At 39.8% G+C, this 15,114-nt stretch overlaps 1 protein-coding gene across 1 annotated transcript in view; it reads right to left on the bottom strand.

Moving 5' to 3' along the window:
* The window catches only part of ttc27 (tetratricopeptide repeat domain 27), a 163,241-nt gene that overhangs the window by 84,139 nt on the left and 63,988 nt on the right, over positions 1 to 15,114 (bottom strand). Inside the window, exon 9 of the mRNA XM_030070908.1 lies at positions 6,629 to 6,695. Within this exon, the coding sequence (XP_029926768.1) occupies positions 6,629 to 6,695 (67 nt within the window). The remainder of the gene's footprint in view (positions 1 to 6,628; positions 6,696 to 15,114) is intronic.

A 15,114-nucleotide genomic window follows, 5' to 3' on the forward strand; every position in this document is an offset into this window, starting at 1 on the left:
GAACTAAAGTGGACATCTGTACCTTCAAGTCAAATGGAAGCAGTTGGTACAGTGTGAGAATTTTGTTGCCTTAGAGCATCAATTTTTTGATATACTATTTAACTATGCAGTCCACACTATATCACATTAAAACATAACCATGTCAAAAGAAAACGACTGGGAGAAAACGACTAGTGATATGCATGATGCAACACTTTGCAGCGAAAGCATAACAGATCATCTCAAATGGAACACATAAGGTTCATGATCTGAAGGATACCTACTTGAAGTACTTCTATTAAAAATAAGTGGAATATTACCAAATAGCCCAAATAATTGCCCACCTGGCACTCACTGCACTCCTGGCCAGCCTGGAAGGGGCTTCCCTCTCTCTGTGGTTTTTCAAAAGATTTCTTTCGCTTTTTCCCTCTGTTTGCCTTTGGGGTTCTGTGGGAGTTTTTTCTCACCTGCTGTCAGGGTCAAAGTTAGGAGGTGTCATTTTGCTGTCTATAAACGGTGGGCTTGTAGTGTTCTTTGAGACTATAACTATGATTAAGAGCTCTAAATAAACTGGAACTTGAACTACCGAAATAGTGCTAATTAAGTGAACAAACAAAAAATACTCATGTTACAAGGGAACACTCCCTAACGTCTGACCGACTGCACTTTGATTCTTCATCAGCTAAAGGCTGCATCTTGCAGGAGGCCATTCATCTCTGAATGCAAGTCCAGGGTTGAATGCATAGGCAAAAACTTAACTGAGCACTGAACTGACCTCTGCTTGGCACTTACATCAAAGTCTGAATTGGGTCCCAACAGCTTATAGTCAGGCAGCTGTTCTAACAACTTTGATGTATAACATGTATTTTGGTTTTTATCATTTTGTGTCATGTTGTCAGTGAGACTTTACCTTGTCTTTTAAAAAATAATAGTCATCCCATTTGGCCGATGCTTTTATCAATATTTTATCAATAACTTGTATTGATGCAGATTAGTAATGGTAGTGCCCTACTCATTACGTTAATTATTGTTCTTATTTATCAAATAATGGCAACAGAAATTATATCTGGAATAGGGTGGGCCAGTCTTGTCTTGTCTTTATTCTGCAGCACAAACAGTATAAAGAACAGACAGTCAAATATGTTAAAGTACAGACAAGGTCTGGCTGTGTCCATGTGGAAACAATATGACAGCAACATAAGTCTCTGAGGTCAGCCACATCCGTTTCACTCCAAACCACATACCACTTATTTCAGGGCTTCACCTGATACTCTTATGGTTTTGGACAGTCACTGTATTTGTGCTACATCAATAGATTTTGCCAGAATGGTCAGCAAAGCACAAAAGCATATGGATGCAAGAGATGGTCTGTGTCCCTGTGTAGAGAACAGGTATGGGGTGAGGAGAGTGGGGGTGCCAGTGGGTATGACTGGCATCTGCTGTCAAAGAGAAAGAGGGATGAGCAGAGAGGAAAACAATACTTGCCTGCAAATGAGATGAGAAAGGACAAGACCGCTTGTGTTAGAGTGGGAACCATACAGAGAGAGGCTGTAACATATGCATCATTCCAAGAATTCTTTCTCTGTGTCTATAGCAGTGGCCCTCAAACTGAGGTCTGAGGCCATCCAAAGGTTGATGAGAATTGAGGGGGTCCACATCATGAGGAAAAGTTTAATTTCAGAATAATTTACTCTACTAGAGAATATCTCGATTAAAATTTATAGAACAAAAATCCTATCTGTGGTCTAAGGTGCGTCAATCTGGGGGTCCTAAACAATAAATGTATTAGGTAGACTTTATATTTCAGAAATCCTGTTCTACATGATCCATGATTTTCTCTTGGAAACAGCTGTCCAGGGCTATTACCATGAAACAATTCTCTACAGGAGACAATACTGGAAAGAAGGGATATTCTGTAGGGATGGCATTAGCAACATCTGAAGACACCTTTTTATAGATTTGCCTTTTTGCAAAAATTCGTATTTATTAATTTTTTTTTAATCTTTGACTTTTAGCCTTTTTAATTACTCTGCTCCTTCTTCTATTTTTACTTGGTTTTGTTTTTATTTATTTTACGTTTTTATTATCTGACAGTATTGTGATGTATTTTTTTTATTTTTGTGAGGCCCTTTGAACTGTGGGTTTTTAAAAAGTACTATAGAAATAAAGCTATTATTAAACATACTAAGTGGAGGATATAAAGGGAATGCGTTAACAAAGGTATTTATGATATGTTACAGAAATACTATATGGACAAAAGTATTGGGCCTCTTAATGACTGAATTATCAAATGTGTAAAAAATCCAGCAGCTAGCCATGCAGTCGGTCTTTATGAGCATTTGTGAAAAAATGGGTCGTTATAAAGAGCTCACTGAATTCTAGCATGGTACTGCAATTGGAACGTAATAGGATGCTACTGTTGCAACAAGCCAGTTTGTGAAATTTCTTCCCTCCTACATATTCACAATGAACTGTACGTGGTATTATTGCAAAGTGGAAGTGTTTAGGAACCACAGCAACACAGCCACCAAGTGGCAGACCAAGTAAGGAGTGGGGTCGCCGAGCGCTGAGGCTCATAGTGCGTAAAAGTGGCCAACGCTCTGCTGACTCAATAACAGCAGAGTTCCAAACCTCCTCTGGCATTAACATCAGCACAAAAACTGAGCGCTGGGAGATTCATGGCATGGATTTCCATTGCCATCAGGAGGTCATGACAGTGTGGATACCTGACAGAAAATGACACTGAATCCACATTTTTGTGAAGATTTAGGCTTTTAAAGGCTGTGGTCTTAAACTTTTGATCAGGTGATGAACAGCCTATTTCAGTTTAATGGTTGTTTGCAATAAATTGCAAACAACCATTAAATTTCTTCTTTTTGCATTTTGTGTTAAATTCATTAAACCACATCCAGACCCAGAAAGAGTCCAGCCCGGACCCAAGCCCTATAGCTAAAACCAATGAGTTTTTTTCTCTCTAGCTCTCTCATGGTGCAGGAAACTGCATGTGCTGCTTCGGGTAGTGCATTGCGTCACTTGTTTACTATATGGTGCGACACTAACCAATCAAATCAGAGCTCTGGCACGATGCGAGCCAATCAAAGCTTTTCAAGACTGAAAACGAAGCGAGAGAACAAGACAGACACACACTGACAGAAGAGAAGCTAAGTAACAAACATGTTGTGTTCTAAAATAAGGAAAAGGAAAATAGCGAAAATAGGGTGTTCTGTGAAGAGTGGACCGAGTTACATGTTCATGTTCATTCTGCCCGAGGGAAGCACACAACCCATGTGTCTCCTATGCAACCAGACTCTGGCCATTATTAAAAGTAGCAACATTAAACTACACTACGAGCAGAAACACAAGGCTAGTTTTGAGAAAGAATACCCTGTGACATCAGCTCTTAGGGCACAGTGAATACAGGAGTTGAGAGCCCAGTGTGATCGATCCAAAAGGATCATGACCAACTCATTCACTGGCCAGCAACGTGCATGTGAATGTTCCCTCCGAGTTGCCTGGATCTTGGGTCAAAAAAAGAAACCATTCACTGACTCGGAGGTTGTCAAACAGTGCACACTGGCAATAGTTGAAACCGTGACTGACGGTAAACAACAAGAAGAGCTATGCAAAAAAGTGAAAAAAAATACCAATGTCAGCAGCGACAGCCATGAGGAGGTGTGAGGTTTTAACCGAGGATGTGCTTGCACAGCTGACTGAAGCAATCAGCAAGGCACCTTGTGTGGGTTTAGCTGTAGATGAGTCAACTGATGTGACCAATAATGCTCAGCTTTTAGTTTATGTAAGGTTCTTCAACAAAGAGAAGAAAGTGTTCTGTGAGGATCTGTTTGATCTGTGTGACCCCCCTTACGACCAGCACAAAAGATGAAGATATCTACAGGTCGTCTTTCAGACAAGCACAAAAGATGAAGATATCTAGGAGGTGAATGTGCTCATCTTGGCCAGGTCTCCCTCGAAAAAAGAGATTTTAATCTCAAGGGATTTCCCAGTTAAATAACGGTTAAATAAAAATAAATAAAAACAAGTCCAAGGAGATGCTAACGGGAATAGATCTGAAACAAGTGGTGTCCATAACCACAGACGGAGCCCCATCTATGGTGGGACGAGAGAAAGGAGCCGTGGCAAGAATAAAGAGGACCATGCTGAGCTCATCTCTTACCACTGCATCATTCATCAGTCGGCCCTGTGTGCCCTCCTGTGTGAAGAGTACGCTGAGGTAGGCCTACATTTCGTCTGTGTGTGTTTGTCTGTGTAACTAACTTGGAGTTAACGTTAACTGTATTTCTAGTGTAGTCTTCTATACACCACAGCCACCAGTAGCCAACATTTCAATGTAGGCTACATTTTACCTGTTACTTGTGTGACAAATAAATATGACTCCCTCTCTCCCTCTCTCTTCTTTTTTTCTCCTATTGAGGTGATGAACACAATGATGAAAATGATCAACTTTCTTCGGGAATCCTCATCCCTGCAGCATCACCAGCTCAGAGAATACCTCAGCGAAGTGGAGGCCAAAGCTGATGACCTTCTCCTGCACAACAATGTAAGATGGCTCAGCAAAGGCAGGGTGCTGGAGAGCTTTTTGTTCATCCGGATGGAGAATGCAGATTTCTTAGGACAGCTAAAGGGCAACAAGGCAACCCAGTTTTTTCTCGCTTTTTAGAAGATGAGGAGAAGATGGATATTGTGGCTTTTTTGGTTGATATTACCTCTCACCTGAATGAACTGAATCTGAAGCTACAGGGCAAGAACAATTCAGTTTGTGACCTGATGACAGCCGTCCAACTCCTACCAGAGGAAACTGGAGGTGTTCAAGGAAGACCTGCAGGGAGACTGTGCACACTTCCCTACAGTACAGGAGCAGGTGCAGGGGCAGAGAGATGTGTCTGCTTTTGTGAACTTTGTTGACCAACTGATTGAAAACTTCAGCCAACGCTTCGACAGCTTCAGCCTTGGACAGCAGCGCACCCTGTTCATCCAGAATCCCCTCTTCAACACAGATGTCACGGGGTTCTCAAGGGATGTCACATCTCAAGCTGGTCCTCTCCAGATGGAACTGGTTGACCTGCAAGCAGATGTGGCTCTGAAGGAGCACTTTGGAAGAACTGAACCTGCCACTTTCTGGCCAGAAATGGTCCCTGGGAAAGGCTTCACAGGTCTGAGTAAAGTAGCTCTGTACACTTTGACCATGTTTGGCTCCACCTACAGCTGTGAAGCAGCTTTCTCTACCATGAACATTATTAAAGACAAATACTGCAACAGGCTCACTAATGACCACCTACACATGTGTAGGAGGATGGCCCTGACATCATTCCAGCCCAGAAAGTCTTAGCCCAGAAAGTCTTAGCTGGAAAACATTCTCTCACTGAGTGAGAAACTGATGAGAAAGTAGGAGAGAGTAAGAAAGAGGATAAAGACAGATAAAGTGATGTGTTAAAGCAGTTCAGTTGCTATTTTGTTCAAATTAAAATGAGCTGTTAAAGCATTTCAGTTGCTATTTTGTTCAAATTAAAATGAGCTGTTAAAGCAGTTCAGTTGCTTGAAGTGTTGAGTGACATGTTTCAGGGAAATTCAAGCTACACTTTTTATTTTATTTTTCTAAAATGAAGCACTTTAATTTCAGATGCACTTTTTTAAAAAGCATTTTCTAAATGCAGACCTTTTTATACATTTGTTTGTAGCCTACGTTTTATTTATAATCCCTTTTAAATGTGAAATTCATCTTAAATGTGGTCTCAATAAATAGTGTTGAAAATTCATTGAAATGTGGTGTACTTTCTTTGATTATAAAGTACTGCACTGCTGAAGTGATTGATATTTCAAATGGGTATTGTACAGTAAAATTACAACAAATGTAATAATTCGATAGGAATATTCAAGGAAACACATCAATTGAGGGCGTAAAAAACACATGCATCTTCACCGGACCCAGGCCTGTGGCCATTTTGTGAAAGTGGACCTCTTGGATTTTACTTGATGACCCCTGGTGTAGAGTGTGTACCACAAAATATTAAAGATAAACCAAAGCGGCCTGGGTTTTAGTCTTGCCCAGAACCCTTGCTACATGTCATTCCCTCTCTATGCTCTGTCTTTCCTATCTCTCTCCACTGTGACAGTCCAATGAAGCAGAAATGCCAAAACAAAATAATTAAAAAACAACAACAACAACAACAACAAAAAACTGCATAGCATAAGGTTAAATGCATAAATTTGAGATGTAAAATTGCACTAAGAGATGCTAGCATGCTGCATTAACTAACTAGAGTAACTAAGACTGCAATTTAACTGTTGCATGGGGAACAAGATTTTAATTTGGACAAATTAAATCTTGTGAGGATCCCTGCTTCGGTTTTCCTATGCTGGACCACTAACTCATACCGAGGTTGTATATGCAACCTAACAGTGCGGAAATTCTCACTTCTCAGAAATGATCTGGGATTTTTTTTTTTTTTTTTTTTCACTTCTAACATCATGGAGAAAAACTTTCAGCATTTATCTGCTTGCCGCCAAGGTAGCTTGCATTATTTCCTGAGCATTCTTCAGCTGAACCAAAGAATATTGCCAGTCAAAAGAAATACTTGAAAAACAAACCTAAATCTCATGGTTTTCCTTTAAAATAATGACAATAACTTACGGATGTGAAAGCCAGGAGCTCCTCCTCTGTCAGTTTGTGGACTGGATTGTTCTTTTGGAAGTCAGCGCTATAAGACAGTACACTCTGATCAATACACAATACACACAAAATCTTTAAAGACAGACTATGTAGTTTCAAATGGGAGAGCACACCACTTTGTTTACTAATGTTAGGGATGGGGCTGAGGAAGGAGAAACCGCCTCAGGTTCATGCCAAGACTGATAACCCAGAGGATTAATTGAACATTTTTAAATGCCTGTCATGAATCGAGTGTGTTGATGTCAAATGTTCACAAAAACATGAACAGTGCAGTGGAATGCTCCTATATTTTGGGTTATGATGGGGTAATAGAGTTATCCTGACCTCCAGGGGCATTTCTAAGCTCTATTCTTTTGAGAATTGAAAGGCATTTGTCTTTCTTTACCACATCATAAAATGGTGAGGTGTCCTCCCTTTTGAAACTGCATGGTCTGCCTTTAACACAACACATACGTTTCACACAGTGCACTGCAATCTGAGATGGTCTACATAAGATATTACAATAAACCTTTAAAGAGCAGCAAAAGGATTCAAGCTTGTTTAGTGCCACCCTCCCTCCATCCTTAGATGACAATGTTATAGCATGATTTGATTCCCTGTATTGATTTCTTAACGGCCAGCTGCTTTAGCTGATGTGGGCTAGTGAGTGATCAAGTGCTCTAGCCATTAGACAGACATCTCTGTATTTTAATGGACAGGCCCTTTATTGTCCCCGAGTTTAAAAGACCATTTATCTATATCATCAAGCCATCTGAGAACAGAAGATTGATTGATTTTAAGGGGACGGGCGTCATGTTTGTTGTTCATTTTTTTGAGTTTGAGTTTAAGCGTGCTCTAACATTTCCAAATCTGGTGTGTTGCAGTTGTACAAATTCAACTGTAACACTAGCACAAATTCTCCCAATAGCCATGAATATGGTTCAATGTCCAGGAAATAATTTGAGCAGGGATGAGAAAGGACAAAAGTCTTGATGAGTTCGCAAATTCTGAAATCGATGCCCCTCAAATTAACAGTAATAAATGTTTCCAATTGGGAAAAACAGGCGGTACTGTTGTGTTGAGACCATTGTATTTATCTGTTGTATTGTATTTATAAAGTAAAATTGTATTATATTTGTAAAATAAAATTGACTTGATTTGACTATCTGTATATCTTTGAATATTACAGTTATGGCTGAATAATTACCACAAAAATAACCAGCTCCCAATCTCACAAGCCTCTCCGATTCATATAAACCACCAGATTTCCAACTGGAGGCGATTATTGTTGCTCATACAATGTCATGGCAAATCGATCCATTAACAGACAACCCCTCCCACTCTGCTTGTGGCACCTTGTGTGTTTTTCCTGTTCCTGTGTGGAAGGCAGAGGTGTGTCAGGAGGATGAGCCACACCTGAATCAGCTCTTCCTGATTGCTATACAATACTGTTGGAAATGTCAGTTCTCTCTCTCTCTCCTCCTAGCTGACAGGGATTTGTTTGGGATGTGTTTTTTCAAACTTTCTTCACACCAGTGTTCTGTCATTGTAATAGCATTGTCCACATTAGTTTTCCAAAAAGCAGCAGCACTCTTGTGTTTTGATGACTTGAAATTCGGCAGAGTAAAATAGTCCCCTCACCAGAAATAGTTCACAGGGAAACGGGAGCTTGACACAGCCAATTATTAGTTCCATAGTTAAAGAACGGAAATGACTTTGTTAGCTGCAAGGTGGCTGTTTCAACCAAAAATTCCTATTTAAAAATCGAGGGATTTTGATTATGTGTTGTGAAATTTTTAGCCACCGCGTGATTTGGAAATGGTTTGTTACAATGTAAAATTTGGTTAAATTGTAGCAAATGGGCCAAACAATCAAAATCACTGGTATGGTACCCTCACTGGTATGGGGTACTCAACCTTTTTGGTGTCAAGGACCCCCAAATCTATATACATCAGGATGCCAACAAGTATTTGATAAGATGTAGCCTCAGGGGTCCACATCTGATAACATTTATTTATTCCATAGCTGTCGATACCGTAAATTTTCACCTAAACAGTGAAGAATGTGAAACGTATGAACAGACTAGTCATTCTTATACACTCTCTCACTGAGCTAACCTATAGTCATCGAAATAATGATGAAACTAAAATACCCCACATTTTTCTGAGGACCCCTGGGGATCCCCAGATGCCAGTTTGAGAACCGGAACTTTAAAGTGATATCGAAGTTTAAGGGCGTTTTCACACCTGTCTCGTTTGGTTCGGACTTTCAGGTGTGAAAACGCCCTAAGAAAACATTGACCAGTATGGTGGCCTATTTTTTTTTTTTTTTTAAAGCTGACTGCTGAATTTTCAAAATATAACTGTTTGGATGTGAAAGTAGATTTGGTGATCCATAGCCATGGAAAGTACCCAGAAAGCATATCTGGTTCACTGGCTCCAGTTAAATATGGTCATTGATGAGTATCAAGACTGCCATGTGGACAGAACACATGGCTTCTGTGAAGCAGAGTCCTTGGATCCCATCCACAACTCATCCCTTTCCACAGACCATGTCCTACCAGGCATAACTGATTGTTCAGTACAAAGCTCTGGATAGGGCACTAAACAAGTTCAAAGAAGGCCAGAGGCATATTGAATTAATTCTAGTATGTTTATTGTGGTTTCTTCCTTTTCAATTACAGTCAGAGAGTCAAATGCATATCTTCTTTTGGTCAAACACAAACTTATTTGATAAAATAAATGAAAGAGTTTGCTCAAGAAGGCCAATTCCTATTGTGTGAAGCCTGTTTGATTCAGTGTAGGGTCAATGATTCTGTACATTGGTGTGCAATTAAATGTTATTTACTTCCTCTGCCTTAAAGGCCAAGCCATGTTTATTGTGATCTTGAGTCTATGTTAGAAGCTTTCAGCAGACTCAGTAATTAAATAAGACCTGCACAGAGAAAGAGTAAGAACAGAGAAGGAGGTCTAGCTTCAATATAACTCTGATGACATAAGAAAGATTGGCCAGGTGTAACTGGCAGCTGGCGCCTTGCCAGGGAGCTGCAATGGGCAGGTAGCGGGCATTGAGGAAAAACAGGCATTCCCTGAGGCCAATTTTATTAGCCCTTGATTACTCGACAGAGAACCGCAATCAACTAACTGGCTAAGAGGATTCGTTTCCTGCATCAGAGATTCATGAGATCTCTAATTGCATCAACTTATAATACTTTGTCAAGTGTAGAATTCGGCCTGAGCTTTAATGTCTGTACTTTTAAAGTGATGTATTTTTGAGAGACATGGAAGAGAGTTGCCAAGTGATCAGCATGTGAACAGAAGGGAAAGATGAATCCCAGACAAGGTCACATTCCCCAAGCTCAGAGAAGTGTGATGAACTCAACTCTCTGATCTTTTGATCAAGGACTCTTCAACTTTTTAACCCTCCAGGAAAATTTGATCATCCTGGCATGTAAGCTCATTCACACATAACATTCTGGTCAGAGTGAGACAGGTGAGCTGGTGTCCTATTGAAAAAGCAAAAGTCTTCTGTTAAAACATATATCTATATGCAGGTCCATACCTGCATATAAGGAATTTGGAAATTAGTCTCAACATATTATTTGCACTTTCCCAGCATAAAATGTCCTTGTCATGGGCTCATGATTTACTTTACAAAACAAAAGTGCATGACAGGGGAGTCTATACAGGGCAGGGCTGTCTATGTGTTGAATCAAAGGCCAATTTCAGTGTTTGCCTCCAGAATTTTATTTTAAAGTGTCTGAAGCAGGGATAGCAGTTTCTTAGAGCATGGTGATGTACTCAACCTGAGTCAGTGGTTGGGAGAAAAAGGGTCAATTCATTGTTGCATGATACCTGGGTTTATGCCTATGGAAAGGTTAAATCACTTTTCTACTTACATTGTGGTGTTTGAGCATTGCAAAACTGGTGCACAATTCAAGTAGTTTTGGAATACATAGGAACTGGAGTCTGGCCAATATTGGATTTTCTCTAATGAATGATCTCATTGAACAAAAAATGCATTCTTTGAGAGATATATAAAAAACAATTATAATTCCCTCCTGTTTTAGTCAACACATCAGTGTATGGTGAAATGTATATGTATATAGAGAAGATATATGCAGAGTTCAGGTTACAAAGGCTACTACAACCTACAGTGTTAATATAAGGTAATATATAGTTTATTCTCTGGTGCTTTGTTGTGCTTTTCGATGGCTTTCTTCAGTGGGTGATGGGAAAAATAGACTCCAGGTGGGAAAAAAATGCTTCATGTCTGCAAGCCGCTAGTGCTGTCCGCTCCCGGTCGCAGGATATCTCAACAAGCATGTCTGATAACATGGGAAATGAAATCAGAGTTATCTGTGCCACATCAGCTCCACTTGCTGTCTTTAGTGGCCTTAACACTACAGTTAGCACCAAAAGCATTTCCAAAAACCAACAGTGAAAATGAATATCTAGAAAAGCTAAAGGGAAATGCATTATGGACTGACTGAATTATGAAATGTGAAGAGTGGATGAAATATACGGAAACGATGTGGAATTGGTACAAAGATTTTCACAGCTGGTAGATACAAATGGAGCGGCTGGTGCTAGAGAAACAGTAAGACTACAAAATTAAGAACTCTGAGGACGGGGGAGCCAACTGATAAAAGAAACTAAAAGAAGCACGAGGGTAAGCAGACTGATAGAGGTTAAAGGCATGCTTTTTGAGTATGGAGGTGTGCATACTCAGAGGCAGCCATAGAAATTGAATGGGTAGAACTGGCGTGGGCATTTGCTTCACTTCAAATCGAGAACAGGTGCATCTCAAAAAATCTGAATATCCTGGAAAAGATTAAAAAAGTGAAACTTTCATATATTCTAGATTCATTACACAAAGTGAAATACTTCAAGCCTTTTTTGTTTTAGTTTTGATCATTAGAGCTTACAGTTCATGAAATTCAAAAATCCAGTATCTCAAAATATTTGAATAAAATAGAATAGAACAGAATAGAATAGACTTTATAACACAGAAATGCTGACCCTCTGAAAAGTATGCTCATTTATTCACTCAATACTTGATCAGTTCTCCTCTTGCACAAATGACTGCCTCAGTGTGGCGTGGTATGGAAGCCATCTGCCTGTGGCACTGCTGTGGTGTTCTGAAAGCCCAGGCTGCTTTGATAGCGACCTTCAGCTCGTCTAGATTGTAATAGTTCAGACTCCCTCCCTCAAGGAACTTCTAAAAGATTTGAGGTTAAACAAGCAATTCAGCAGGGTTGTTCCTGCTCTAGGTTATTCTTTATTTTAGCTGCAGAATTGTTGACTATTTTCATAAAAAATAGCCTTTAAATGTGGGCGGAAATCATCTGTACATAGCTGAGATAGCAGATGAATCTACCGTCTTAGTCAAGAGATCAGAACAGAGCCCTCAGCTAATCAAGAAAATAGATACATTTTCTCAAGATTTAGGTGCCATATATGACCATCCTCTGATAGACTTGTATTAGATTCCAGTGAAAAAGGAAGTGAGATACTGACGAGTGGTTACAACAAACTTTATATCAAGTACAGATGAGCTGAAGACCGTAATCAAAGCAGCCAGGGCTTCCATAATACCTCAGCAGTGCCATAGGCTGATAGCCTCCATGCCACGCCCAGGGTCACCACCAGGAATTTTGGGCCCCATGAAAAAAAAAAAAAAAAATTATACATATTTACTCGATGATGGTTTAATAATCTTATATTAGTTTTTACCTATTTTTTGGGGCCCCTGTCAGCCAAGGGCCCTTGGAATTGTCCTAACTTTTCCCCCATATACGGCGCCCCTGGCCACGCCATATCGATGCAGTCCTTTGTGCTAGAGGAGACCCAGCCAAGTATTGAGAGCATAAATGAACATGTTTTTCTGAAAAGAGAAGGAGTTCCTGAAAACGCACCATGTCCAAAATGCAAGGTGCATAGGCATAGGCAAAGACATAGTTGTATTTAAAAGCTTGTCCTATATAATCACGGTCTAAATGAATCTGACTTAGCTCTTGAGGTTGTCTACATTTTCTCCCTGTCCTATGTGCCAGACCCATCAGTGCTCTGAGCATGTTAAAACACATAACTAAAAAAATTCCTAAATGTGATTTGACCTAAGTCTAGAGTAAACTGGAGCACTCTGTCCCTCTGATTTTTCCTCACTCTATACTGCAGCCTGAAGTCATTCCTTGTCTCCTCCTTTCTCCTCAGCTTTGCCACTTTGGCGCTTCGTCCCTCACCTTACTTTCCTCACTGCCTGAAGCCAGCTCTCAGCATCTGTCAACAGGAGCACGGTTTCAACTGCAAACTCCACCACGAACCCAACATTCCTCTGACTCACATCTCCCTGTTCTCCCTTTACTCCCACTTTACCTCAAAGAAGGTGAAGTGGGAGGACAGGGAGGGCAGAGGTAGAAAGTAAGAAAGAAAAGGTTGGGAGCAGATGTGGGTCTAACTGCACTCTAACTACCCTTTGTGGCTTGTTTTAGCTCTGTATAGGTACTAGATGGGTGGATTTTACCACTTAGGGCAGCACCATGAGTGAAATGAAGTGTTTACGAGAGTATTTGAATATACAGAATATACGAATATCCATGTAGTGTTAAATAAAAAAGAAGATAAACCATCACCTCCTGATCATAAATATCATGATGCAAACAATCAATATAAAATGCATTAACATACACTTTTTGGATAGAAGACCCAGTTTTCATAAAACATGCATCAGATTTATGTCGATTAATTATTATGTAATTATTGCTACGATCAAATTACTGAGTGATGTGGGGTTAACCTGGTTCTATATCCACACCAATTTTAATCCATGAGGGATGACTGGAGCAGTAAAAAGCCTCCACCCCCTCGTACCGCAACCAGACTAAAGCTCAATATAAGGACTAACTGCTATACTACTAAAATATATCATCATATCGTACAGCCCTACAAATGAGGATATTTCCCCACCATGTGGACTCATATCACAGCCAGGTAACTATATGCACAAAAGGCAGATTACAAAAAGAACTGATGATGTGTCACTCGTGATCCCACCCACACAAAACTTCAACCCATGACTAAATGGGAATGGAAGCACCTCTAACTGTCCTCATCAATCACATCTCAGCAACCTGACTGGCTCCTCTGTCGACATATTTGACCTCTCCAGTCCATCTTATGGTAGCAACTCGTCCTCCACCCAAATCCACTGGGAACTAAACACTGATTTAGTACAAGTAATTACATCTTTCATCAGTAGCAATGCCTTTGAAGACCCCTTGAGTCCCTTAGTGGTAGTATTACAACGTTTGTTTGTAACTGCAAACAGAGAGAGACTAATCTGTGTGTGACGAAAAGATTTTTCTGGTGTACTTTCTACTAACAACTTGAAACAGTTGCCATAGACTTTATTGGAATTGCCAAATGTCAGAAATTTCAAAACAGTGCTCTCTTTGCATAATTTTAATCATAAGTTTGCTATTTTGGAACCTAGGCCCTATTTACAGATTATCTGGCATCATCCTCAAACATAGAGATCATCATTTCACCGGCCACTTCAGTATTGATCCTGTTATCAATATGCTGCAGGTTCTCACTTGGTTATAACAGCGGTCAATTGGGCAATCATAAATGGGTTTGAAAAATGAAGATAATCTTGCTTTTGCGAAACAAGCAGCTTGGTGTATTCTCTCAGAATGTACTCCTGAAAATGGGTTTGCAAACCAATCATTTAATCGACAGAACCGCTCCATTTGGATCAAAACTACTTCAGTTCACAAACCAAGCACCACTTTTTGAAATGTAAACTTCTGCACTGTAACTAGACATTGTCTGCAAAGCTGGCACAATCCTACACTGAAGAAGTCCAGAAAGAATACTACTAAGTACATAACTATTGACAAAATGTTTGGTTTCCCACCATAGGCCTGAGTTAGAATATATAAATGATTTCGATTTGATTTGATTCAGGGAGCTGCGATCAATATCAGACAATAGCATATTCTCATGAACACATTTAGTTACTGTACATTATATCAACTCACAAAACAACTAAAATATGACATGTTTATTACTGAAATCTGTTTTTTTTTTTTTTTTTTTTTTTTTTGGTTTATTTAACAGGGACAGTGCACATTAATTAACATTGTTGTAAATGCACCAGATTTAGCCAAGAGACTATTTTTCATCTGTAGACCCTGGACAGATGTTACACCTGTCAGACATTTAAATGGAAAACATTACATTACATTCAATAATGAATAAATTTCTTTTCAAATAAAGTATTAAATGGCAGCTGTGATCCTCACTGCTATTTCAGAGTTGTGACTCAGTTTTTGTGGAAAAAGCTGGTCAAAGCCGTGAGGAGGAGGCGGCAGCTGGGATGTTAACTTTAACTGCAGCATGAGGGTCAACATCGTATTTGATTTTCAGGTGCGCAGCTAGGTTCATCATGTTTCCTGAGTATCT

Source organism: Myripristis murdjan, chromosome 15, assembly GCF_902150065.1.
Source record: "Myripristis murdjan chromosome 15, fMyrMur1.1, whole genome shotgun sequence".
Taxonomy (NCBI): Eukaryota; Metazoa; Chordata; class Actinopteri; order Holocentriformes; family Holocentridae; genus Myripristis; species Myripristis murdjan.